This window comes from Otolemur garnettii, unplaced genomic scaffold (genome assembly GCF_000181295.1).
Source record: "Otolemur garnettii isolate 467f Iridium unplaced genomic scaffold, OtoGar3 scaffold00002, whole genome shotgun sequence".
NCBI classification, from domain to species: Eukaryota; Metazoa; Chordata; class Mammalia; order Primates; family Galagidae; genus Otolemur; species Otolemur garnettii.
Window position 1 is genome coordinate 52,232,505 of NW_003852397.1, and position 27,688 is coordinate 52,260,192.

A 27,688-nucleotide genomic window follows, 5' to 3' on the forward strand; every position below is an offset into this window, starting at 1 on the left:
GGGAGATTGATACCTTTAAATTTTTAGGTCTTTCAATCCATATAGCCAAATTGTTTGCAAGAGCAGTGGTACCAATTTAAGAAATGTCATGCAGATACATGTTGTTTGAATGTTCTGCTTAATTGTTATTTTTCATGAATAGTTTTAGGTTAAACAAGAGTCCAGGTGGTTTTGGTAGTTTGAATCTGTCTACTTATATCTATATCATAATAGGAACAGAAAAGATTACAATGAATTCTGCAAAGTTATTGAGTGTGAATGATGTTAATAAAGAAATCTATCTATAAGCACTGTATATATTAGATTTGTATGGTATGGTCTCATTAATAAGAAAATGCAATGTTAAAAAGTGATAAACTGATAATGAAAATCATAAAATAGTCATATTTAAGACGAATATGGGAATTTTGAAATTTTCCATGATAATATTAATATTGTAAACATGTTTAATTGAAATTTTCAAATACTGAGGGAAGAGTGCCACTAGATTTCTCTAATTTCATAAATACTAAAATATTTTTGGTAAGCGACTTACGCTAGCAAAATATTTTATTCTGCTGTGGACAGAAACCTTTCTTATACATATTGATGCCCACCTTCCAGTTACTTGGAATGAAATTTAAGGACTTGTCTTTAGGACACTCCATGTTTAATAGAATTAAATTCTCATTTATGTGTGGAGGAGAAGGTAGGGATTAAGCTTAAATATTTGGAAGAAAAGTAATAAAGTTGGTCTGAAGAACCAAAGTAGTAAAGGTAAACTATTGAAAATATTTGAAGATAAAAGAGATTTTAAAAAATAGTAATAACGAGTGTTCATCTAGTTTAAGTTTCAAGAGGGGGAAAACTTAACTAAATTTGGAATTGATTGACTAGAAGACAAAGTTTGATTGTCTTCACTCAGTGACACTGCTTCTTAGTTCGTGAGCCACATCTAATTAAGGAACAATGGGGAGTTAATTCTAACTTTTCAAAGGTTTGATTGTAGATGCCAAGAAATTGACTGAAATGCCAGTGCTGTTCACCACATATGATCATATGAGTTTCACAGTAGATATTGGCTACAAACTGTGGGAAAATGTAGTTTTATCATTTTTCATTTCAATTTATCATTTTTGAGAAGAGGAAACTATTTTTTTTATTCACAATAAGCATTACATAGATTTTCTGTGCTTTTTGATGATACCATAGAGAAAAGTAGAAATATAGCTCATGGGCTAAAATCCACGAGGAAAAAAAAATTAGACCTGTATGATACATGGCTATGAGATATGTAGGAAAGTCTGATCATCATCATTAATTTAATAAATGCTGTGACCTTTTGTAGATCTGAGAAGTTTCTTTAGTTACATTCACATATTAATGCATTAAAAGTAATTCATTACCATTTCAAAAAAAGGTTCCATCATACATTATTTTAGTTCCATTCATTTTATTGCTTAGAAATAGTATTGCTATGGTGGTATATTAGTTGTGAAAAGGACTTTTAAAAGCTATAATATAATAGTGTATTACCAGTGATTTTTAATCACTCAGAATACTTCAGGTGTATAATTTAATTTGCATGAGCTTACCCTGCTAATTGCTCTTTACCTCTAGAATCATAAATAATTCCCTATAAACTCAACTTGGGAAAACGTTATTATGGTTACTTAATTCTTATTAATGACATCAAATGTTTACTTTATGATCATTCAAAATACTTTTGGAAAACCATGAAGGAATTTATAATTTGAATTATTAAATCCTAGCATTTGAAAAAAATCTAAAAAGATACTTGAAAAACAGTTATTAGGAATTCACTTTGCATAAATTATGTCAGAGTAGTAAATATTCTTTTGTTCTAAATATGTTTAGAACAAAATGTTTACAATATTAGTTAAAGTTTTACAATAGTTTTAGTCAATGTTTACAATATTAGTTAAAATAAGCCTTTTGATTATCGTCTGGTTATACATGGATATGTTTTTTCTAAGTATAATCCTGCTATGAGAAACAAAGTCTCTCTGTAAAGAAATGGGAATGAAATTTTAAAAATAATGTTTAAATGGCTCTCTTATACTGACACTTCACACTTGGAAGTACTAAAACTAAGAGACCTGAAATTTTCCACCTCCCCTCCTTCCCAAGATACCCTCAGAGTTTAAAACCTTTCTGATTAGCACACTGAAGAAGTTAAAGTAAAACAAATTCACCTTATGTTCAGGAATCAAAAACTCCACATTCTCAGATCATTTTATTTCTATGTGAACAATTAAAGGCTATTACAAGCAAACACAAAGAGTGTATCTATTAATTTAAAAGTAAACAAATAATTTCATTTACTAGAGCTTATCAGACGACAGAGCATAGGGATATTAGAAGAGACATAATTAGCATTCATGCAATCAACATCTGTATTTGAATTAACATCTTAACATCACTTGCTATGGAAAAATCATATGTAACAGCATATAAGCATTGGTTGAAAGCTTAAGAAATACTAGAGAATTGTTATTACAGTGACCTGCAACTCTACGTAATAATAGGACTTAACAGTACAATAAGTAATTGAAGTGTATTGTGACTATGCTATACTGAAATATGTTTAATTTCTCTACTAGAAATAATCTCTTCATTATAAAGGGCAAGTTTACTTTAATTTTAAAATGTCATATTAGTACTTCTTGGTTGAGTCTGGTGGAAAATGTTTACATTGAGAATTAGGATAATGTGATGGAGGGTTTCTGTTCTCTATTTTGGGGCCTGAGAGTTTTCAGCCCACTATGTACTGTATAATCAAAAAGGAAGGGAACTGAATCTCTAGGTGAGGATGGGATCTGGCTGTTTGACACCTGTGGCTTAATGGGCAAATTCATAACATGAAATCTAAAGAATTCCTGATGGATGGTTTTATTGTCTTTAAAAGAGGCCAAAAAATATTTACTTCTGCATGAAACTTTTTGTGTAAGAATAAAATAAGATAATAGTATCACTCTGCAAAAATAATACACAGTTCTAAAAACTGTAACTGATATTATAGTTCTCTGCTGTTGGCTGTTCATCAATATTATTATGGTTTATGTACACGTCTTTAAGGAAAGAACGCTTCCCATTGGTATTTGAATTATACACCTAAACCAGTCCTTTCTTTTCAAAGTGCTATTTGCTTATTTTGGAACTGGAAGCAAATGAAGAGATTTTCTTAATGACGGGTCACCTCCTTTAAATAACAGACACTGTGATGGGGCTTCCCAATGACTCAAACCCTAATGAACCCAGCAGGGACAGAAAATTTTCTAGGCTTCAGAAGTAATACATCAGACACGACAGAGACCATTTAATGAGAGTCATAGATTACAATTGTTTCTAAGCCAGGAACAAACATTATAGCACTTCCTCTGAGGATGAACCAAGTCCAAATCATTCATTGACTTTGTGGCATGCAATGACAATCGTGGGAAATTAACAAGGAAGTGAAGACCTTTCCTCTAATAATATCAAATGATTAAGAGGACCTAAAAAAATCAATTGACTAATCAATAGTGTGTAACCGCTTGGAGCATTTTCCCCATGCTAATCTGTCATTAAGTTGTTTAAACTGAATACCTACAGTTTTCCCAATTACTAAACTGATTTACAAGACATGGTCAAGGATGTCACAATCTACTGGAGCCAGACTCCATAGCATTTGGAGAAAGACAGAAATAATTTTTAAATGATCCTCTCTCACTGGATTTAAAAGACTCTCAAAAGGAAGCCTATGATGGGAGTTGTTCTCTCAGCTTCCAAACATTGGTCAATTAATGTGGAGCACACAAGTTCTAAACATGTTTATTTGTTTGTTAATATGGGTAGAAACTTGTTTGGAGCAGTTGAGCAGGTCAAAATTAAGAAGACATCTAGACACTATATATGTTCAGGCCTCTCGAATGTTTTTAACTTTAGCCATTATGAACAGCATGTAGCAAACACACCCTTGAGTTCAAAATGACAAAAATATTCTAATAACACACATGAAGCCCCCCACATACTGCCAGCCACTCTAGAATCAAAACCACTTGTCAACGTTTTTAAGTTAAATGCCACTGTGGGGGAAAGACGACACTAAGAAATAACTTGAAACAAGGGGAAAAAACCTTTTTATTGATATGTTTTACTTTGCTGGCAGACCAGAGCAAAGGTTTTGTGAACATTTAAAAGATGAAAAAGGTGAAGAATCCCAGAAGCGGTTTATCTTGAAGCGAGATAACTCTAGTATTGATAAAGAAGACAATCAGGTTGGTTCTCAAGTTTGAGAGTGGCTGACATTGTTGTTTTTGAAGGTGGGCTGACTGATGTTCTTGTTGTCCCTCTGTTGTCCCTCCTTTCCCTCCCAACCGTCCCTTGCCTCTGATACCACTGTCCTCCCTCCAGCCTCCTTACCCATCCTTGCCTTCCCCCTTGGCATTCAATGGGTAGCAAATAAACATGTCCTGGTTGCTTTAGCAATGGCTCTGTGTTGGGCTGCATGGGTGGTGCTTGGCGCAGTCCCTGCTGCATGTCTTGGGGGGGGATGGGATGCCACAGGCTCCGAGCTGTGGGGAAAAGCTTTGTCAGTCGCATTTCCAGATGTCTGTGTAACTATGGCAGTCGTTCCACTCCCTACAGCTTTGTCCTTCAGTTGTGCACAAATTGAGCTGGATTATCAATACGGACCGATGATCAACTGGTGTAGCTGTAAAGAACAAACCTTGTTATGGTGAGGACAGGTGGATTTTGCAACTATCCTAAAATGAGTCTTCACAGAAAAGAATTGAGTTCATGTATTAGTGTCCTACCTCCTCTCCTTCCCACGTTCTATGGTCCATGTAAATTGTCTGCTTGTTTTGCATGAACTGTAGCAGAATTTTATCCTTGTGTATTTTGCTTGTGAAAAAACACTCTCTTGTTCTAGAGTAGCCTTATTCATGGTACCTGGACAAGGCTAAAGAGACTTTATTTAATATCTTCTGTGGATGGGGGTTGGGGGTGTGGGATCCAGGATGATTAGGAAAAAAAAGAAAACTAAGTAAATGGCAGAAGGAAACAAATTTTAAATCATAATGCGAACAATAGAAAGTCATATAAATGCCATTACAATTATACTTTCTGTCTCCAACAATGGAAATAGATTTTTTGAAAATGACTTTGCTTTAGCATTCTTAAAGGTAAGACAATACACATCTCACTCAAGTGATCATTTTAATCACTCTCAGTGAGTCACTGTAAGCCAGTATGTGCGTCTCTGATGCACCTTTTAAAAACTTGTTCATCATTTGTATCTCGTTTCCTCCCACCATCACCGAGCTACATCATGGCTCAGGTTGACTGTGAACATGTGCCTGTGTCCTGCACTTCGTGGGTGTCTGTTGAATGGATGGATGAGCGGGTTAGTGCAGAGCATTTTGTGAGGAATGGCAAGAGTGAGACGGGAGGGTGGTTGAGACAGCAGGTCAGTTGAGAAGATAAAGAAGAACAGGCCTCATGCTGGGTTCTTTGAATTGTTAGTATTTTGGGTCTTCACCCTTATCAACAGGCAAGTTTTTAAAGTTAGTTTATAAGCCTGAGGTTGTATTTTCTATGCCAGCTACAATTCAGAGAGTCACACTGAGTGAATAAAAAACACAAACACATTACTTTCTTTGGTCACTTGCTCTTTCTCCAGTCCCCAAGTTTTCAAAGCCGTTTCTTCCTTCACCTGCTGTGAACTAGCTAGCCACTTTTCTGTTTCATTCACCAGCATCCTGCCTCCTATTATGGAGTCAAAACTACACTGTTAGGCAAGGGAGACGGAGTCTAACATTTCTAACATATTTCTGATCTGGCTGAACACCTTGAGGCACATTCTGGTATCTTCAATTTGGAAACACCAGTGCTACTTTAATCCCAGGAGGAAGCAAGCAGAAGCCAACAGCAGCCATCACGGCAGGTCACGTGCACACGTAGCACCTTACCCCAGCACAGCCTCCCTAGGGACCAGAGAGAGAGAGAGACTTTTCAGGTTCCATTCATTTAAATGGACATTTATTATTCTCAGCTGACAGTTGCTTAACTGCAGTTTTCTAACAACCCAACTTAGATAATCCTCCTGATTTCTTTTTTCTGTTCAGCAAAACAGAATGCATCCATTTAGAGATGACAGACGAAGTAAATCAATTGAAGAGAGAGAAGAGGAATATCAGAGAGTGAGGGAGAGAATATTTGCACACGATGTGAGTAGTTGTTTTAATTGCCTCTTTAGTACGGTCCTTCCATCAGCAGTAAGGCAGCTTCATTCCCCAGACATGGAGCTGGCAGGGAATAAGAAGACTGGAGCCAGGAAATAAATCGAACTGCAGCAAGCTAAGGGTGTTTTTGGAAGAGGACCTGTTTGAGGGAAGTGATGGGAGACTAGCAAAGGGTTTGGGTATGTTCCTAAGATATAATCAGTGGGGACATATCAAGGTATAATTCTGGTCAGTACCTTAGACCTTAAGTACAGAGAGAGGTTGTCAGTTATGAAGAAATGCCTTTGTACCCACATCAGCCAGCAGATTACTAGTGTTGTACTCTTTTTAATGCCAACATTGTTCGGAGGAAAGAATCACAATGAAGAAAGAATCTGTCGATCCCTCATCTGTGCACATGTACAAACAGTGTTTTCTGGGGTCTTAGCAAATACAGACATTTCGCTATGGTGAATTTAGGTAATAATACTCATTTTTTTCCTCAATTCCAAATCCAGTCAGGTCCGTGAACAATTTGTCAAGAGAATAATCATAGGACAATTTATTTTGTCCAAATCCCAACAAAGAATCATTGGTTGGAATTTGTTTATCCTTTATCCAGTATGGCCAGGATACAATAAAATTAAATAAAATGAAAATTAAAAGGTGAGAAAATAAATACAGGCTGTACTTAAATGCAAGAAAATCAAAAGGGCAAGCAATTGCTATAGTTCTAATAGTTCTGTCATTCTATGAGATTGTTTGGCAGCCTCCTCAACTGTTGTGGCTTCTTCCGTATGCACAAGTAGAAGCCTGAGCTCCTGGGCAAGACTTTTCTGTGGCCAACACTTCCAGCGTTGCTAAGACAGGTGGATCATACAACCTCCCACTGTGGTTTATTCCTGGAGGCCACACAAATCCAGCCTAGAGATGTAGGATTCAGGGTTTAGCATGGGGGTAAGACTGCTGTCCTTAGAGGCTTCAGGCCAAAGCTAGTTTTTCCAATCCTCTACCTGGTGCTGGTTTCTTTAATACTAAGCTGCAAGGGAGGTTCAGCCTTCTCTAACATCACCCTTGTTTCACATTCACACTCTCCCAGCCCACCTGCCTGCCACCTTTGTTGAACACACTAAAATAGAATTTGATGATTGAATAATCTGGCTTCTGAAATTAGGAGAGTGTGAAAAAGAGAGATGGAGGTCACCGTAGTTAGAGGATTGAATCCAGTTCTAGAAGATTCTGCATATGTGTGGGCTACTTAGATTGTTTTTTATAAGCAGAATTTTATATGTTGCAATACACAACCTAGCACAGGGTGGCCTCTTCTAGGCCTGTTGGGGAAGGATGCCCAGAGTCAGATGGCAGACAGCATATTACTGTCTGAAGACCTTCACGGAGAGAATGTTTTCAGAAAGCTAGTTTATACTTTACTTGTTTTTTCTCCCATTCTTTCTCCCTCTCCGTGCCTCATGTGTGTGTGTGCACACATACGCGCACACACACACACACACATTTTCCCCAGGCTCTAGCTCTAATAAGTTAAGTACTTTGTAAATAAGTTACTCTGAAAAGTAAGTAGTAATCACACAGATAACGCAAAGCCACATAAAACTGATTTTAAAAAGTGTGCCATGCTTTTAACACATGAGATCTAGGTGCCTTCTGTCACGGATGCTTGCCAGTGATGAAGATGACACGTGTGCTGCTTACTTCGTTTACTGATTCCTATGTCCATACCTGAGAGGTTGTAGGGTGGCAGTGACTTTCCTTACACAGTGAATTTCTCTACAACCCTCTGAAAGTGATTCACAGCTGGGGAGATGGGTCATAGGTTAAAACGTTGAGGCAAGTATTCCTATTTGAAGCCTCTATAGCCTCATACTCTATTAACATTTTTTCAAAGGCAAAAGCAGATTTAAATGTAAGAAAGCTTAAACACAAAACTATTTTCGTAGCCTTTCTATTCCATGAAATCATCTGGCAGTCTTAAATAAAGTACTTTGACTTCTTGTCTGTAGCAGGAGAGGTGTGGGCTCCTTTGTGTTTTTACTAAAGTGAGAGGGGCACCAGCCTGTTTTTAGCACTACTTTCAACTTGGTATCCTAAGGCAGGGCTTTCAATTGACATCCTGTATCCAGACTATAGTCTTAGAAGGACTTCCAGGGTTAAATGAAATCCCTGATGTCATTTGTCAATTATGTTCATGAGTATGTGTGCATTTTTCTAAGTGAAAGATCATAATTGTTTATTATGTTCTTATAAGTTTCACTGACCTTTTAAATACCACTTAAGAGCTACTTTCTCAGAGTATGAAAAAAGTGCCCAGCATTTATCTCCCTACTCCTATAGTTCTGCTAGAGACACACAGTCATCCTCCTGGCATTCTGTGTGTATTAGCTATGTATTGCTAGATAGCAAATTACTCAAAACTTTGACATCTTAAAATGAATAAACAAGTGATCCTTATTATCTCACAATTTCTGTGGGTCAGGAATTTGGGAGTGGCTTAGCTGGGTGCTGCCTCAGACTCTTTCACAAGGGTGTAGTTAAGCTGTCAGCTGGGGCTACAATGATCTGAACTCACTTGCATGATTATGGATAGGCCTGATTCTTCACTGGCTGTAGGCTAGAGATCTGTTACCCTCTCTATGAGCTTCTCCCCAGACTGCTGGGTGTCTTCTTGACATAGCAATTGGCTTCCTCTGTAAAAAGTGATCCAAAACCGAAAGAAAGAAGAGAGCTGAAGATGGAAGCCACCATCTTTTATAATCTAATTTTGGAAATAACGTATCTTCTCTTCTCTATATGGGACAGTCTGACAGTGGAACAATGTGGGAGAGGTACCACACACACAAGGTCATATCAAGGTCATAACCACAGAGAGGCAGGGATCATTGGGGCAAGCCAATATTGACAGGCCTATGGCCTCTATTGACACAAACTCTCATAACCGTAGCATAAGTGTCCTGAGTACATATAAGAACACATCTTCCTTACCAATTTCGTAAAACAGAACACTTTAGAAGACCTTCATCTATGTACTTCCAGATCCCCAAATTGATCATCTAGAAATTCTTGAGATACAAGATCATTTTTTCATAACATGATAAAGTATATTAAGCCAATTATAAAACAAATGCAAAGAATCCAGCATAAGGAAATAATGTTACAGTAGTCTAATTTTTTTTTCTTAGCTGATCCTTAGTTTCTTCATAATTTAAAACAAAGATAACAAAACAATTTTCCTTAGAAATTGTTATTTAACTAGTGGATTTATTTAAACGGGTTCAAATATTGATTAAGTATGTAGTTTTTGCTACTTCAGGTAACAAAGGGTTCAGAATACTTCTTGATATTTACATTTTAGCAAAAGTAAAATTAATTTTAAAATTAGAAATATTCTTGAGTATTTTCTAAATATATCTTGGTCTAAGGGGAATATGTGTGTGTGAGAGAGAGAGTATGCTTTTGTATGCAGGCACACAATGAAACTGGATTGCTTTGGGAATTTTCTAGAAAAAAATTTTCAAATATAGTTTTGAGAGTTTTAATATCTTGAGGTAAGATGAAGTTATTTATTATTTAGCAACTAAACATCTGTAAATCAGAGCTCACAGAAATTTTAATTTCAACTAATATTTTTGTAGTCTGTAGCATTTGAAATTGCTTCATTTTATGCAACGTTGCTAACTTTGGGAAGGTTAAGTTGAGAAAACAATATATTTGGAAAGATATGTTTTGCCTGGAGGGTTATTTCCAGAGCTTATTTATGTATAAATAGGGATGCAGGGAGGAGTTCATCTATGGTCCTCCTAGCATGTGCTGGGATTTCTCTTCAGTGAGAACAAATGATAAGGGCATTCGGTGTCACTGGAGTTGGGGGTGGGATGTGGGGGAGAACTCTGTAACCCATTAGGCAAAAACACTTTTCTACTTTTTTTAAAAAAGCAAGCCTTTTATATCTGAGAATACATATAAGTGACAGCTCTGAATGTTGCACTTAATTACTGTGACAATTTTACCTTTCCCTGCTATTAAAATTTGCAAGTTATGAATACCACTTTTTTAAAAAGTTTATTTTCATCAGCTAATAAATCACAGCCCATAACCACCTTGGTCTTATTTATGAAAATGGAAGGGGTGCTAATGAAAGGGGTGCTTTACCCCCCAAAATCAGATGCCTTTTTGCAAAAGGTATATGTATAGGTATTTGCTGGTGTCTTACTTTTTAATTCAAAGGTTTGGGCTGCCTAACTTTGCCCCAGACGCTATTAGATTAACGACTCTGAAGAAGTCAATATGTCTTTGATCAACTCCTTGAAGGTAAAGTCTCAGTAACTACAGTACTCACACAGAACATTATAAATTTAATTAACCTATTTCCAACTACAAGGGCTGAGAAATAGGAGGGTATTGAGCTCATGATATATACCTGAGACAACCTCACTCTCTTCTACATACCATTACGTGACTCCAGCCATCATTCAAAGTAAATTAAAGGAAATAAAAAGGATAGGATATTTAGTTTATTCTAAAGAGATCGTCATAGGACATCATTGGCACATCATTGGAATTTGTTTTCCTTTCCATATGTAAATGTCATGTTAAGAAAAAAGATATTTTCTAAAAGTTTGTGTTTTAATTGGCTATTTTTGACTTTTCAAAATAAGGTTCTCGAACATTTGAAATTCAGGATACATATGAAATGCAGAAAGTTTAAAACAGAAACTATTCTAGAGAAATGTCCACTGAAATGCTCAGACCACTGAAGAAAACACCATGTCTTAATCTAGCCCTCTGACATAGTGGAAGGAAATAATGTCTCTATGTATTTTGCAATATACTAGCTTAAAACTGAAAACAGAAACCCTTATCCTGCTTGGGTGTCTGATCAGTAGTTACATTTGTAGCATTTTTTAATGCAAAAATGAGTTATTAAAAAGGTCATTGTTATTTCTTTAGTTTTATTTTATCTGAAAATGGACCTGTTAATTCTCTAATTATTCCTTTAACAAATCACTTATTCGTCATTTAAGAAATTGTTAACATACAATGTAGTGTGTATCATTTATGTTTAGAAACTCAGTACATTGGAAATAGTGTTTGTTATGTTACTTACTAAACACAGGCAACCTGTTACTGGACCATAGCCCCACATCTTGTCTAGACTTCTCTTTTTCTGTTTGTTTAATTTCATCCACCTTTCCTCAGCATGGAATGGCAATGGAATTTTACATTCCTTCCATTGTATATTGACCACAAAATAGGGAGGAATTGAATGCTAAAAATGCTGGGTGAATGGATGCTAAGAAAATCATTGGTTTTCTATGTGAAAAACTGAGAAATATTAGAAGGTGCTTGATATTTTTCCCAATTAGCTTCATTTCATCCTCACTTGTCTTCTGCTCCCTCCTCTTATTTAAATTAATGACTGATGGCATGTCTTCAATTTTGAGAGTCTTGCAGCCAGTCTCTTCCTTGAGAGTTTATCATTATCAGGTAATAATCGCAGTGGCTTCACAGCTCTCTCATCCATAGGTGGATCATGGCAAGTTTGTACGCAGTGCTCTGATGAGAACCTTTTCCCTTGGCTTTTGTTGGTGGCTGTACCTGCCCAGCTCCAGACCAAGCCACTAGCTCAGAATCCAATGGCCACATGCTTCTCCAGCAGTTTCCTTCACACTTCTCTTCTGACCTCCACCTGGAATGGGCCAAGTCTGTTTGAAACCTGAAGATATCCTCATGGAAATGTGCCCAATGCCGCATGACAACTGTTTGCTCTTCTAATGCTAACCTCTTTTTCTCCCTTTTTATTCCATCTTTTGTACATCTACTTCTTAATACTTCTTCCTTAGAAAGGGAAAACTATAATAGTTGTGAAATCAGGCGAGGATTTAGGAGCCTTCAGGATATCCAGAACGTCTGATACAATGCCTTTTTTTTATTTTTCAGTCAGTTTGCTCCCAGGAAAGCCTTTTTGTGGATAACAGGTAAAATTAAATTTACTTTTTTATGTCTTTGGAGGAACAAAGTCTGTCATGTGTGTCTTGTACATTCATAAATATATATATATATATATATCCCATACATAATTGTGTGCTTGAATATATGTATATGTATATACATATATCTATGGGTACCATATATAATCCCACATATATGTTATTTAGCACATCTAAAGATTGCTTTATTTGGAGACAATTTCAGTTACTTTTAAGTAGAGTTTTAAACATTTTCCTTATTTCTCAATTAGTTATCTTTCTAAAGGTATAATTTCTATCACCTTCACCTGCCATTGAAAAGAATAAATATCAAGATCACACAGGAACTTGCAGTTTCATTGGCTCATTGAATAGGCTGTTCAAAATACTTATGTATTTGGTATTATTACCTACTTCGTACGTACCACAATTATGTGTGGCTATGTAATTAATAATTGGAAAAGAATTATTTCAAGTTTTTTATTCTAAGTAATCTATTAGTCTTCACAGAAGAGCTGACTTGAAAATCTTTTCTAAATTGGTCTATACATGTATTTTGCAATATACTAGCTTAAAAATTATTGGAGGGAGGTAATTGTGAAATAAATAAGTTATGCAATTTAAAGAAAGTCTTGAGGATTGAAGCAAAATTTTTTTCAATTTTAATATCTACCTTTTTAAGATCTAATCTAAACTGACATATATTTTGAAATGCTCCATTGATTTAATTGCAGATATTCAGGGCAAATTAAGAAATTCATATTAAGTTGTAGTAATCATATTAAAATGCATCAAAATGAGAAACTTGGTTTGAAAATATGATATCCATAAATAAAGTTGTGGTTAATTTTATTTCAGGTGTCAGCTTAATGGGTGTCCCTATAACGCTGATTAAAATTAAAATGGGAGCTGCTTGATTAAAAAGCTTAGTACTCAGAGAAATTTAATCTGGGCATTAAAGATGATTGGTTTAAAAAAATATGGCCATTCATAGTTGCAGTTGGAAATCTTTAAGTAACTAAACTCTTTATAAAATAACCTCTTTTGGAAGAAGAGAACAAATTGGAAAACAAGTCCATGTATGGGATTCAAAAACAACTTCAAAGTCAATGTATTTGAGGTCTGTCAATTAAGTTAATGAACTTATCCTAAAAAAAGTGCTACAAATCTTATTGCTGAATGTCACTATGGTCAAACTGGAAGGACTCCCCTTGTGAAACTGTGCATCAATGCCAGTGTCTGCTCTACCCTCCAAGGCAATTTTGGAACTCTTTTTCTGGAATGACCATCAAAACGGTTGCAATATTAACCCGAATGTCCTCAATGTCATCAAAATGTCTTCTGTTCAATATTTCCTTTACCTTGAGATAAAGAATTAAGTCATTGAGAGTCAGGTGAGGTGAGTAGGGAGGGTGTTTCAATACAGTTATTTTGTTTACTGGCTACAAACTCCCTCCCAGACAGTGCCAAGTGACCTGGTGTATTGTCATGACACAAGTGTCATGAGTTATTGGCCAAGATTTTCAGTTAAGATCTTCCTGTTTCTCTATTTATGTTTAGTCAGTCTGCTATGCTTCTCACAGTCAGCTGACAATTTTGACACACAATTCAAGCAATTTTTGCAATATCTTTTATCAGTTCCACACATGGTGGAAAGTTCCTAAACTTAATTGCCAGATGTCATACTTAAGAAAAAATATTTTGTATTTACAGTAAGACTAAGAGTTTTCGAGTCTTAACATCTTAGAGATGATTTTGAAGCTTTCTAAAAATTCCTTATCTTTACCATAAGATTAAGTATTTACAATTCATTTTAATGGTAAACCTTATTTCCCAGTCTTGTATTAATTATTTTTCTGACATTACTCCCTGATCCCACTCATTTACACCCACGTTCCCATTATATTCAAATTGTATTATATACATCATTATAATAATTGGTCACATACTTGCATTGCATATGTGAACAACCCTTGATTGTCCAAAAAACCAATAATCTAGTTAAGAGATTTCTCTATAAAAATAAGTACATTTGGAGGGGGCCCTACTCTGGAATGCCAAAATTTCACTATGCCAAGAAATAAGGAATAACTTTATTATTGCCTTAAGAAAAAACACAACAAATACATTTAATTGCCTCTGCATTATATTTATACCAATTTCTTTGATAATCTTCTCCTCTTCCGTTGTCTTGATTTTCTCTTCCCTACCATCCCCCTTACCTACTGTCAGTGCCTTAATCCACAGTAGGTATCTTAGTCCTGGCATGCTGCCATATATTTTTTAAAGAAAAATTCAATATCACACAAACATAGCATATGGGATTAATTTACAAGAAAGGTGTGCTATAGTAGCATACTCATCCACTTGGAGAATGGCATTTAACCCTTAGTCTTATAGCATAAAAATCATGTTTTTCATTTCCAGTAGGCTCTTGGAAGACAGTAACATATGCAATGAGACCTATAAGAAAAGACAGCTCTTTCGGTTGGTATGGTTTCCTTTCTTAAACTGTGTTTTCAGATTATGTGGCAGAATCAATGTTAAATATAAATGTATCAGTGTAAAACATTTCTGTTCATAAAAATATGTTCAATTATCTCTTTGTACAGGTGGTTACATAGCCAGCTTTTCAGTCATATAGGATAGTACGAGAGACGGGATTAGAAAACTATCATTTTGTTTATAATTCTTTAGGGTTCTTTCTCTGATTTTCTGTGTTTCTAGTGCTAACTTTGGCCATGCACTGTTTCAACATTCCCAAATCAACTTTGGTGAATTACAGTGAGTTAAATTTTCTCTGACAGGTTGCAATTGTATGTGAGCTCCCAACACTGGAAAACAAATCAATGATAACCTTATTTGTGTAGCAAATTTTTTATTTTACCTATCATAATATTTCAAACAGTACTTTTCCGTCACAGATTTTATTTCTGAAGAAAGACATGAGGTTCCTTCCAATGATAATGAACTACCTAAATTAAGATCTATGTGGGATAAGAGGGAAAGATAATAATATTTTTAAAGTTTTATACTAGGCTGGCAGCTCCATGAGAGCAGAGAGACCATGAACATCTTCTCACTACTCTACCAACTGTATATCTGGCATCCATTATAGACCAAACAGTATACCGTGCTATAAAGACACTAAGTATCTAATATGTATACTTAATGTGTTTATGTGTTTATAAATATTCCAGTTCATCTCTGTTGTAAGAAAGGCAACAACAACCACAAAAAGGCATGAAAACTCTTGCCCACTTAGAGGAATGAAAATAATAAGAAATGTAGATGGATTTTATGCTTGGCAAGTACATTTTTGCAGTAAATTTGAACTTTAGAGCTAGTATCAACGAAGTTAGAGTAATCTGTTCCCTTCTACTGTGGCAGAAATCATAATCAGAAGCTACTTTTTTCATTTCTTTCACCTTTCCAGGTTAAACAACACAGTCTAATACCTTCCTTGTGTATCATTGGACAATGTATTTTCTTTCACTCAAGATGATTTAAGAAAATCACCTTGCATTTCTCTCTTGTAATCCCAGAGAAAAGAATGAAGTTTTCCATCACTCCAGCACTCACACACTATGATCTAGTTTGTTTAGGTAAATGTAGATAAAATATGAATTCTTGCTCCCTGAGAGGACAGTTAGTTTTACATATTCCCAAATATGCGCCCATGTCACAGAGATACGGTGTACTCAGGAGAGCCATCCCATCCCAAATATGGATTCCAAAAAAAAAAAAAAAAAATATATATATATATATATATATATATGGATTCCATGACCCACCAAAATCACTAAACACAGAAACTCAGAAAGATAACTTAGCACAGAGCCATCCACACAATTTTAAGATCAATTCAGAGTGTGCATCGTCCTAAGCAGGGCAAGAAAAGGCATCAGACATAAATGAAAATGAATGTTATCAATTATGTTGATCAGAAAATAAATCACAGAGCATGTGCTTTCTGACTAAGCTGGAATCAAAATCTAGTTATTTACATGAGGATAAGCTCCAACAACAAGAAATCTCATTCCTATATTACTGTCATCTTTCTGGATTCCAGTAGGAGGTGACTAGGACTGGGCTTAGGAAGGATGGGAAGACACTTGTGCATGTATTTCTCTACATTATCCATAATTCCGTAGCCAAATAAATATGTAATTCAATACTGAATCTCTCCTTACAACTATTAAGATGATAGAAAAGAGAAGTATAAAGTTAAAAAGTATAGAGTGTATTTTAATGCGTAAATATTTAGAAATCATAAATTAGAATTAGATACATTATTTTAAAGTTCATTACTGCTAACTCCCTAAAGTAGCAAATTCAACTCCATTTTTTTTAATGCACAGGTTTTGGCCTAGGGCAATGATTTGAACTGTAGAGACGAATCTAGTTTGTCTTACTGACTCAGTAATGCAGCATAAGTCTAAAAGAACTCTCCACAGCTCTAGAGGCAGCTCGACTAGGGAGAGGGGTGCACACATTAAAACACATTAGATTGCACTCAGAAACAGGGATGGTCACCTTCTTTACTAAGAAAGGCTGAGGCATAGTGGCATTTAGAGGAATTCTGAGTTTCTGCCATGGAGGTACAGAGGACATGAGGAAAGGGATAATTAAATTAAAATTAGTGATGGAAACAAAGGATCACTCTCATACGGAGAGCTTCCTTCAGATGCATCTTGCATACTGTGGCAAAGAAACACCACCAAATCTCCAACGAATGTTTTTATAAAATAAACATAGTGGAACCTCCATAGTTGACCAACTGCCTACATTGACCACCTTCTGTTGACCTGATTTTCATAGACCGGGCATGCAGCACATGTATATATCAATATGGTAGGCCTAGATCCTTATGTTGACCATCTATGTGTTGACCAATTTGTTACAGTCTCTTGGGTGGTCAACATACAGAGGTACTACCATATTTCAAATTAGCTGCTCATGAGATTATTATCATATTTCTGTTGCATACATAGTTGCTAGATAATGATCTTAAAAGACTTTGTCAATGACAGGTCAACATATTTAGTGAGAAAATATGGGAGAAAAATAAAGCTGAATTTGGAGATTAAAAGAGAAAATAATAATCAGGAATGAAACACTAAGCCTTTGAAAAGACTATTTTTTTCCACTTTATATCCTGTAGCTTTCTTAAATTTTGAAGAAATTTAAAAGCTAATGTCCCCTGGCCATTGGTGAAGGTCTGTTAGTTCATACCTACAACCTGGTCTTTATCAGGTGGTCTTTACCTCTAAAACGAGCCATCCGTAAGAATGTTTAGAGAGAATGTTTATAAGGAAGCATTGATAGAGGTTGGCAGGGCACTGAGTATTTCATCCAATGTTCCCCTTGAAAGTGCTTTTGATTTTGTGAGTTTTCTGTTCCACTTCCTCCTTCTACTTCACAAAGTTCCTGTCAGAGTAGCTATTTCATTTTTTTGTCATCTCTTCGATTCATTTACCTTCTTATGTTTTTTTTCTGAAATAAAAGGACAGGTTTAGTAAGTAAAGTTGAAGCAAACGCTAAAGTTTTCTGAATACTTCTGTACAATTTGGTAGGTGAATATTTCAATCAGGTATGTGCACTTCTCACATCTCAATAGCACATTATTGTCTTTAAGAGACGGGTTTGTTTAACAAAGTTACTGATCACATATGTGAGATTTGAATCAAGACTCAAACATAGAAGATTGCTAATGTGAAATTAAGGGTTATACTTATTATTCATGATTTATGTTTTACTCAAGTATTTATAATCCATTAGAATCTTAAGATATTTTACTAGTGCATTATTTCCATCTGCAGAAAAAGCTTTCAAAAAATATTAACAAAGTTACTCTTTTAGCAGATTGGAAACCAATGAAAATGCAAATTTCATCAAATTTTTTATAAAGCACATGCAATTTGGATACTCCTTAAAGATACTCTAGTGTCCTTAAAATACACTTCTGGCTCTTGGATCTCTTCAAATACATTCACTCTTTTTCTGTTTGAAGACTAAACAAATTGTGTTCTTTCACCTGAGGAGTTTTTTTTTTTGTTGTTGTTGTTGTTGTTGTTTGTTTGTTTTGTAGTTTCCATTGATCCTCTTGGATAGTTTCATGTCAACATATGGCATTTACACTGTTATTGTTATTTTTGCAATATTTTTATGTGGAAAGTATTAAATGGTTCCTCCTCTGACCAAGAAGGTCAAACTCACTGGGCAAAACTTTTACCATAGGTTAACTGAATAATTTCCGTGATTTCTGTGCTGTCAAACCTTGGTGAGTTCATACACTCTCATAAAGTTGGAAAATGAATTAATATATAGCTTTTCTAGACCTATGTGCATTTTTTTCATAGCCAAATTAATTACATAATATTAAAGAGAGAGGAAAAACTCTTCTTTGGTGGGAGTTACTTTTAGGATAATTTAAGATCATAATTACTTATAAACATTAATTTATTGTTGGTTCAGGTCAAGAAAACTTGCCCCTATCCTCTCTGCAAGAGAAATTAACAATTATATTTTGCACCATGTTGTTCTAGTTGTTTCTCCTTCACTGGCAGAGGGATCACATGACACATCTAGATTTGGTTTTTGTGTTTGTAACATGAGTGTTATGTGTGATGTGTCATATGTGTACATATCATCAGGTGTTTGTAGCACTGTTGGGGAGGCAACTGGTTTAATAAAAAAGGTTGGCAAGAAGAGTCTTGCATAGACGGTGCATTCAGCAAAAGCCTCGCGCTCTGCCCATCCATACCATTCATGCAATATAATCCTGTCCCGTGCATCTTTCTGGTGGCTGTGCTCCAGGGGCAACAGAGATGGCTCAGGGAGAACATCTGGAAGTCGTCAGAGCAGCTCAGAGAATGAACTCAAGTGGTCTGATCACCAGAGGGCCTGGAGCAGCACAGACTCTGATAGTTCCAACCGCAACCTGAAGCCTGCCATGACCAAGACGGCAAGTTTTGGGGGCATCACGGTGCTGACTAGAGGTGACAGCACATCCAGTACCAGAAGTACCGGGAAGCTGTCCAAAACAGGTAGTTAGTACTGAGTGGGTTTATGTCCTGTGGTATGTTTTAGATCCTACCTAAGACATATAGTCACCATTCCCTCTAACTTCGAGTTAACTGGTAACAATGATATTAGTTACCAGGATAACTGGGTAGTTGGAAGTTGCAATTTAAATAAATAGGTTACCACCTCTTGTTAGCCAAGTGCCTAGGTCAAGTTATTAATACCTCTAATTTTCAGTTTCCTTACCTTCTAAATCCGGGTTATCACAGAATGTTGTTCCCACTCACCTCAGTAGACCTAAAGTTTACTTAACTTAACTCAGTAACATTAAGTTAGGTCACTCATATAAAGATGATTACCATAACCACCTGCATTATGGCTTCTATTTAACAAAAGTTAGCTACTGATGTTTATTTTTTTTAGGTTACACTGATTTCATTTGTTAGGTAAAGTCCCTTTTATAATTGTGTCCCAGCCCCAAGAGGTGTGTCATATAGCTATTGATTTTTAATTTAACACTGTGATGTATTCCTTACAACCAGAGAGTGAAATAATTTTAATATTAATAGCTTCAGTTCCTGCATTGGCATATTATTAGTATGATCTAGGGCATGTTATTTAATCTATGTGTGTCTCTGTTTCCTCAAGAGATGGAAATAATAATAGTATCTATAGGACAGAGTTATTGTGAAGAGTAAAAGGGTTAGTATACAGAAACAACTCAAATAATGCCTGCTAAGTTATAAGTCTTCAATAAGTACACTAGTACTTATTTATTTTTATTATTGCCATTTAATATTTTCTTTTCTTTTTTTTTCTTTTTGAGACAGAGCTTTACTTTGTCACCCTTGGTAGAGTGCTGTACCATCACAGCTCACAGCAACCTCCAACCCCTGGGCTTAGGTGATTCTCTTGCCTCAGCCTCCTGAAAAGCTGGGACTACAGGCACCCACTACAATGCCCAGTTATTTTTTGTTGCAGTTTGGTGGGGCTGGGTTCAAACCCACCACCCTTGATATATGGGGCCAGCACCCTACCAACTGAGCCACAGACACCGCCCCATAATTTAATGTTTTCATCTCCGTTTTGCAGATGAGGAAAATGAGTCTCAGAAAGATTTAGTTTCCAAATTACCAAGTGCATGTATTGGTTTATTTTTTTCTCTTTCCAAGTGAATAGTGGTATCTTGAGGCAAGTAGTTCAAGTTTGCTAGAACTGAACAGTCTTTTGAAGGTGGTTGGTAATGAGAGACCTAGGAAAAGCATTAACTTACAATAGCTTTAAACTGATGGAAGCATGATGTGATGGTACTCATTTGAGTCTGCAGAATACACGTATGATTGGCCAATTCTAGCTCTTCTGCCACCGAGAATCCTTTATCATTGTTTTTGAATTATTTTCAAGTGGTCATAGTTAAAATGCCTCATAAATATCCCAGGGAGGTGATAAGTGACCCATTCAGTAGCACTCCAGGGACTGAAATTTGTGATTTTGGTATGTAATAGTTTTTAGTTTATTTGGGTTTGCCTCAGACAATCAGAATTCCTACTCTCAGTAGGCTGGGGAGTCGAGATTGTGATTCAGTGATAGGACCTGGCATTTGGATATACTTGGTGGTGCACTCCTGGTTCTGAGGTACCTGGTGAGTGGGAAGTCGGGACAGGGGTAGGATGATGAAGGGAAAACCCCAGTTAGAGTTCAGATATGAGCTTCCCTAGACTGTGGATGCTGGGCCAAGGTTGAGGGGGTTGATTTGTTGATGGTTTAACTTAATTAGGTTCCTGACAAATTCCTTTTAAGAAATTATACCATGTTTTCCTACATATGAAGAAAATTAATAACATTTAGTCACAGCCACTATATTCTCTCTCTCTCTCCATATATATAATCTATATGTAGACAGACATATAGATAATAGATAGATGTATGCACACCCTGCTTCTTGTAAATATTCAGGTGGGTTCATCTTGCTTCTTATAATTTTAATTCACTAATTGGTGAGTTCTTGATTTCTTACTCTAATTAATTGCTCTCATATCCCACTATTGAAGCAACTGAAGTAAAGAAAATCCACTGTGGTGCACTTGAGCTCTTGTAAACTATGGAAGGTTAAATAGTTTCAAATCTTCTTAAAATGCAGAAACCAAGTACCTTAAATGGTGCACTTAAACATTCCAGCACACCAAAAGAGCTCTTAAGATTTTTAAATTAATAGTCATTCTCTATGTACCAACCCCCACTCACTTCCCAAGCAAACCTCCCTGGAAACATTTAAAACACTTCAAAATTCTAAAATGCCACGTTTTTTGAAGAATGATTAGAGATTGTAAGTGCTTCAGGATTTTTTCTTTTCCTTTAATCTAAGTGTCTTCATTTGAAAGCTTGTCAAGGTGCAGGCATGGAAAGGGAATAAAAACTTAAAGTAGATCAAGATAGGATGTCAAAACAAACTTACAATTTCCCAAGATGGATTTATGAAGCAAAGCTGTCAGTTTGCTGTCATGGGTCTTCAGAATGGCAGCCCAGGTTTCCAAGTTTTTGCTTCATTGTTCACAGTGGAATTGCAAACTTTTTTTTTTTTTTGACCTTTTGGAAACAAAGTCTGGAGTTGTGACATTTAAATAACTCTTCTTGTCCTCTAATTACATGGATTCCAGCTTTAATTAGAGAATAATGAGACATTTTCCATGCTGGAAACATGTTTCCCGACTTATTGCAAAAAAGCATATGACTGAGGTGTGAATGAATGCGCACAGGCATTCTCCTCAGGCCTGGGCTTCCTACCAGATGTCCAGCACGTGTCTATGGAGGTAGACAGTGCCATGACATCCTCCTTATGGAGAGCGCTCAAATAATCCGCAGACTGCAACCTCAGCTGTTTCTTAGTAATAGCAGTGCAGTTAAGAAATAAGAGTATGGTGATTATTTATTCTCATATTGGCTTGGCTACAGTTTTACTATCACCTACCCACCTACCCACCTACCCCAAAGCATCCAAAGCAGGGTTTTCCTAGTTTAGCTGCATCAGAATATCCTGAAAGATTTGTCAAATTCCACATTGCTGAGCCCACCCCCAGGATTTCTGAGTCATAAAATCCTGGGTGGGGCCTGAGAAATTGCATTTCTACCGAATAACCAGGTGATGTTAGTGCTACTTATCTGGGAACCAAACTTTGAAAACAATGACTCTGTAGAAATAAGATGTCCTTTGTTTTGTTTTATTTTAATAAGTTAGATGGTCTGGTATAGTAACCCTGGTACATTGTTTTCTGGATGTTGTTGTCTACATCCTAGAATATTTTGGGATCCAATGCAGGACAGACACCTTTCCCCATTTCCTTTTCTTCATGTTCATTTTCATGACTGCATTAATTTATGCTGGATATTCTCATTCCCCTGGTAATTTTGGAAGCTTTAGGTTATTCTACTGAACTCTTAATCCCCTGACCCTGGAAATATTTTCTTGAATTATTAGTTTGGGGGGGGGAAAGTCCTTTATGGTCTGGGGTTCTTATAAAAGATAAATTACACTAGATGAGTTAAAGACTTCATTTGTAACCATTGCAATAGAGATTAAGGCTATTGCAACAAGAAATATAGAACTCAGCTCACTGAACCTAATAGCTGGCAAGTTTTAAGCTCTAGGTTGGCTAGTGGAAAAGTTTTGCAAGAGTTAAAGAGAATAACAGTCAATTGGTCAATGTGATTGGGCCATTGTGTTTGCTAATTAGTGCTTGTGGAAGTTAAGCTCCAACCCTCCCACAGAAACTGGGAGAGAAGGGCTCTATTTTTCTTGGTGATTATATTTCAAAAGGATGGCTTTCAGGTCCTTATAAAAGACCTGAGTTTCCTGGCATCTTCAAAGAGCATCAATCTTCTAGGGCAATGGTTCTCAACCTTCCTAATGAAGTAGTAATGAAAATAATTTTATGGTTGGGGATCACCACAACATGAGGAACTGTATTAAAGTGTCATGGCATTAGGAAGGTTAAGAACCACAGCTCTAGGGAAAGGGAGGTGTGGAGCTTCTAATCTACAAGAAACCTGTCTAAAGTTTGGTTAAGCTGAGGGGAGCAAGGAACCTTAAGGTCATCTCCCCCATCATTGCTCACCACTTAGTTTGATGGGTTATATTTTACAAAAGAGTATATTGCGATCTAAAAGAGCAACCATGTCCTGAAAACATTACAGCCTATAAGTGGCAGAACTAGGACCAAAAACCAGGATCCTTCCTCCCTGGGGAGTGAGTGTCTCCTGTGTTGCAAAGTAACTTGCTAATGCCCTTCTTTTTCCCTGTCCCGCTCCTGGTTTTCTATTTTGTTTTGCCTTGTGATTGCTTTCGTTTATCCATGTTGCCTTTTTTCTTTTTCCTATTTATCTCTTACATGTTCAGAGTCTCTCACTCAGCTGTTCTGATGTCCACTCCTTCCCTTCCCCCTTGAGGGTGTCCAACATCAGTTTCTAAGCATCCCACTCTGAGTAGCATTGGTATCTATCCAGTATCTCCTAGAACTCGGCACTGGGTTGGTCAGGGCACTGATTCCATCTCTTTCTCACTTACATGATGTGGAGGCAAATACATGGCCTGCAATCTCAGAGTGTGGTCTGTGGAGGGAAGACATCCAGGCTGAGAACAGACTCTACCCCCACACACAAAGAGCTTTGGGACATTAACTTAGCATATCTGAGGATCAGTTTTCATCTTCAAAATGAGTTCACTGTGAGTGCTGGTCACATAGACATACTGTTTAAATATTTGCCATGATTATCGTTAAGTCCCCATAAAAAAGGAAACCAGAAATACTTTTAACTCTGGGGAACCCAAAATCCTACAGTTGTCAAATATCAATTTCAATTAAATAAAAAATCTTCAAACATTTCTAATTCTATGCCTTTCATCACCATTGCTAGTATTCGTTTCTATCAACTACTTTAGTACTGCTGGCTGTGTGTAGAATTTTTCTCTCCCTTGTCTAAGTGATTAATGCTTATAATCTGGTCAAGATTGGATACTAGGTGGCCAGCAGGCCAGTTACCGAGACCTGGCCATATGCTGATGCCTAAGCCATCCTTCCCAGGAGGTTCAACTTCATCTCTATCTTTCCAAGTGCCAAGGGGTAAGCCGTATTTAGTTTTTCTCCCTTCCTTTAATGGATGAAATCAAAACATTTGTATTATTTCCTTGTTGTTTCTATTGATGTTGCCACTCTCCCCTGGGTGATGGAGGAGAAGGACATTGTAAATCACTGACTAATAGCATCTTTCCAAAGCTAAATTAAGTCACTCTTTGAATTTGATCGTGACACTTCAGTGTATGTGTACCAACCAATACACACACCCATGCCAAGACTGGTTTATACCTAAAATCAGGGTTGAGAATACTCTCCATTAGCTTGAGTGCCTCTAGCCCCTGACCCTGGAGATGAGCTGAATCATTTTCAGATGACCGTAAACATCTGGGTGCAGGAGAACGTGTTGTTATATCATTGCTATTGCGCTTTTGTTGTTGCTGACTCGGCTTCAGCGTCAAACTTGTAGTGTGCGTCCGATCGTACATGGCAAGTGCAACTGCAGTCTGCCTTCCGACTACAGCCTCAGAGTCATAATTTCAGTGATAGTGTCTCAGAACGATTATTAGCACTTTCAATATTCCTGTTACATCTTCTGTTTTTCTCCTCATACATTATTCAGAAGCCCATCAGCATTCTAAACTATTTAGATGGAACAACCTGAATTGACTTAAAACTTTACTATTATTAATATTCAAGTCATGGGAAAAGCAGAAAAGACATCCATCTGAGAACGCTTGTGACAGGCCCTGGGATGTACGTATGTACTCTCAGGAGGCATTATGGGGCCACGATTAAAGCTTGATCAGTCTGCATCGATCAAATCCTGGTGCTGCCACTTTCTAGCTATACAAGATGGCTTGCATTACCTAACTTCTTCACACTTCAGTTTCCCCATCTGTTAAGGAAGTCATAGTATTTCTTATCAAAATATTTATTCAGGTGCTTAAACATAATGTGGAATCAATAACTATCACTATTCTTCTTCTCCAAAACTATCACTCCCCGCAGTCGCTCCTCTTCTCTGCAATTACATGCTGTATTTGTTTCACTTACTTTAAAGGATCTCCAGTTTAATTTAAAGGCACATTTTAAAATCTTGAAAAGAATGTTAACTATTGCTTATATATTCTGTCCTATTTCACTACACAGAGGAATGTATTTTTAATGACATATTATCAATAGTATGAACTAATGATTTAATAAATATCTTCCACTACATGCTTCCAACCTATGATTTTATCCCAGTAATCTATTTGTTGGAATTTGCAATAACAAAATTTTTGCTTAGTGTATTTTCTCTCAGCTGTTCTAGTTAATACTTAGTGACCAAAGCAGCCACGGTTAAGGGTACCAGAGGGGCTTGACTCTCACTGAAGTGAAAGGCAATGACACCCAGTGGACATGGAATATGGCAGGTGTTTCTTCATCCACATTGGAGAGAGAAGGAAAATGATTAGATTTCACCTTAGTGCTTTAACACACTATTCCAGTTACCAGCATGGTTTGAGAAATCCATTGTCTACAACCACCCCCAGAATTTTACTTTTCTGTGTCATCTGAAGGATGTTCCATCATTATGAAGACCAAGCCCTCCTTGGTCCACTTACCCCTGAGCCATGTTAGTAAGAGTTCTTCAAATATGTAAAATACAGTGCATTATCTTAAGCACTTAAATATATTATGTTAATAGTATTAGTAATAGCCACCATCTATTTGTTAAATAGTGTGTGCAAGACCTTATATGTATTTCCTTGAATCCCTTTAAAACTTTTTTTTTTTTTTTCTTCACCTTGTCACCCTCGGTAAAGTACTGTGGTGTCGTAGCTCCCAGAAACCTCCAGCTCTTGGGCTCAGGCACTTCTCTTGCCTCAGCATCCCAAGTAGCTGGGACTACAGGTACCTGCCACAACAGCTGGCTATTTTTAGAGACAGGGTCTCACTCTGGCTCAGGATGGTCTCGAACCTGTGAGCTAAGGTAATCCACCAGCATTGGCCTCATAGAGTACTAGGATTACAGGCGTAAGCCACCATGCCTAGCCTAAAACATTTTTTTTTTTAAATATCTAACATCTATGATGTTTCTACTTAACACAAAAGGAAACTAATATTCAGTTGATTGAAAGCTGCCTTTGGTCAGAAGTTAGAAAGAATCAGTGTCTTAATTCATCTGTGAGTGACTCCCTTTCAATCCTACATGTTTTCCTAAACTATGTCAGTCCTTAAAAGAGATCTTATTTGATTTTGAACTCTGTTTACTCATATATGCTATGCTCCTGAAAGAAATGGTTCAGTTATTCTACTCACATATGGTGGGCTGTAAAATATTGTTTCTAATTATGCCCCTTCAAAATTTAGCTGTATGGGCCTTGAAAATCCCGTGCTTTAGAATCATGTGTATGACAGGAACATCATAGGACTTCTTCAGCTGAAGTTTCCTTAACCTCCATCCCAGTTATTTTATTATTTATTCATATCATCCCTGCTTAGACATGTATTTCCATAGTATCAATTACTCAGGAATATGGGTGGGAGTTTACAAGTTCTGAATTCAAAAATGTGGGTGCCATTTACCAATATATCACCCTAGTAGTGCATGAAAAACCTGAGGAGAAAGAGAGGGAGAGGGGGGAAGAGAGAGAGAGAATTCAATCAAAACTCATTCTTTTAATTTTTTTCATTTTTAATAATTATGGGTACATAATAATAATTGTATTTATTTTTAGGATTTATGTTATATTTAATATAGGCATACAATGTGTCTTAATCACATCAGAGTAATTGGGGTATCCATTATCTCAGGCATTTATTATTTTTTCACTTTAGAAATATTCCAGTTCCTGTCTTGCAGTTATTTGAAAGTATACCATAACATTGTTGACTGTAATCACTCTGTGTACTATCCAGTACTTCTCATCCTATCTACTAACTGTATTTTTGTGCCCATTCTTATCCCCACTTCATCTCCACCACTCCTCTCACCAGCATTTACCAGTCATCATTCTACTCTTTGTCTCCATGAGATCAATGATTTTAATATTTAGCTCCCACATATTAGTGAGAACACGTGAGATTTGCCTTTTTGTGCTTGGCTTATTTCACTTAACATAATGTCTCTTCCATCCATGGTGTTGCAAATGGGAGGACTGCATTCTTTTTTATGGCTATATACTATTCCACTGTGTGTATGTACCATTTCTTTGTCTGTCTATCCTTTGATGGACGCTTAGGTTGATTCCAAACCTTGACTATTGTAAATAGTGCTGCAGTAAACATGTGGGTAGGAGTGCGGTGTCTTTTTGACATACTGATTTTTATTTCTTTTGGATATAGATCTAGCAATGAGATTGCTTATTCATATGGTAATTCTATTTTTAGTTACTTGAGGAACCTTCATACTGTTTTC

At 36.5% G+C, this 27,688-nt stretch overlaps 1 protein-coding gene across 4 annotated transcripts in view; it reads left to right on the top strand.

Annotated features, from left to right (window-relative positions):
- Positions 1 to 27,688, top strand: part of ARPP21 (cAMP regulated phosphoprotein 21) — a 157,269-nt gene that overhangs the window by 65,802 nt on the left and 63,779 nt on the right. The window contains exons 10-14 of one of the 4 annotated variants that reach the window (XM_012806213.2): positions 4,151 to 4,259; positions 6,111 to 6,212; positions 12,159 to 12,196; positions 14,615 to 14,674; positions 19,007 to 19,236. In XM_012806213.2, coding sequence (XP_012661667.1) covers positions 4,151 to 4,259; positions 6,111 to 6,212; positions 12,159 to 12,196; positions 14,615 to 14,674; positions 19,007 to 19,236 — 539 coding nt within the window. Of the gene's footprint in view, positions 1 to 4,150; positions 4,260 to 6,110; positions 6,213 to 12,158; positions 12,197 to 14,614; positions 14,675 to 19,006; positions 19,240 to 27,688 lie in introns of all 4 variants that reach the window. The other 3 variants (XM_023513967.1, XM_023513970.1, XM_023513975.1) reach the window with 3 other exon arrangements.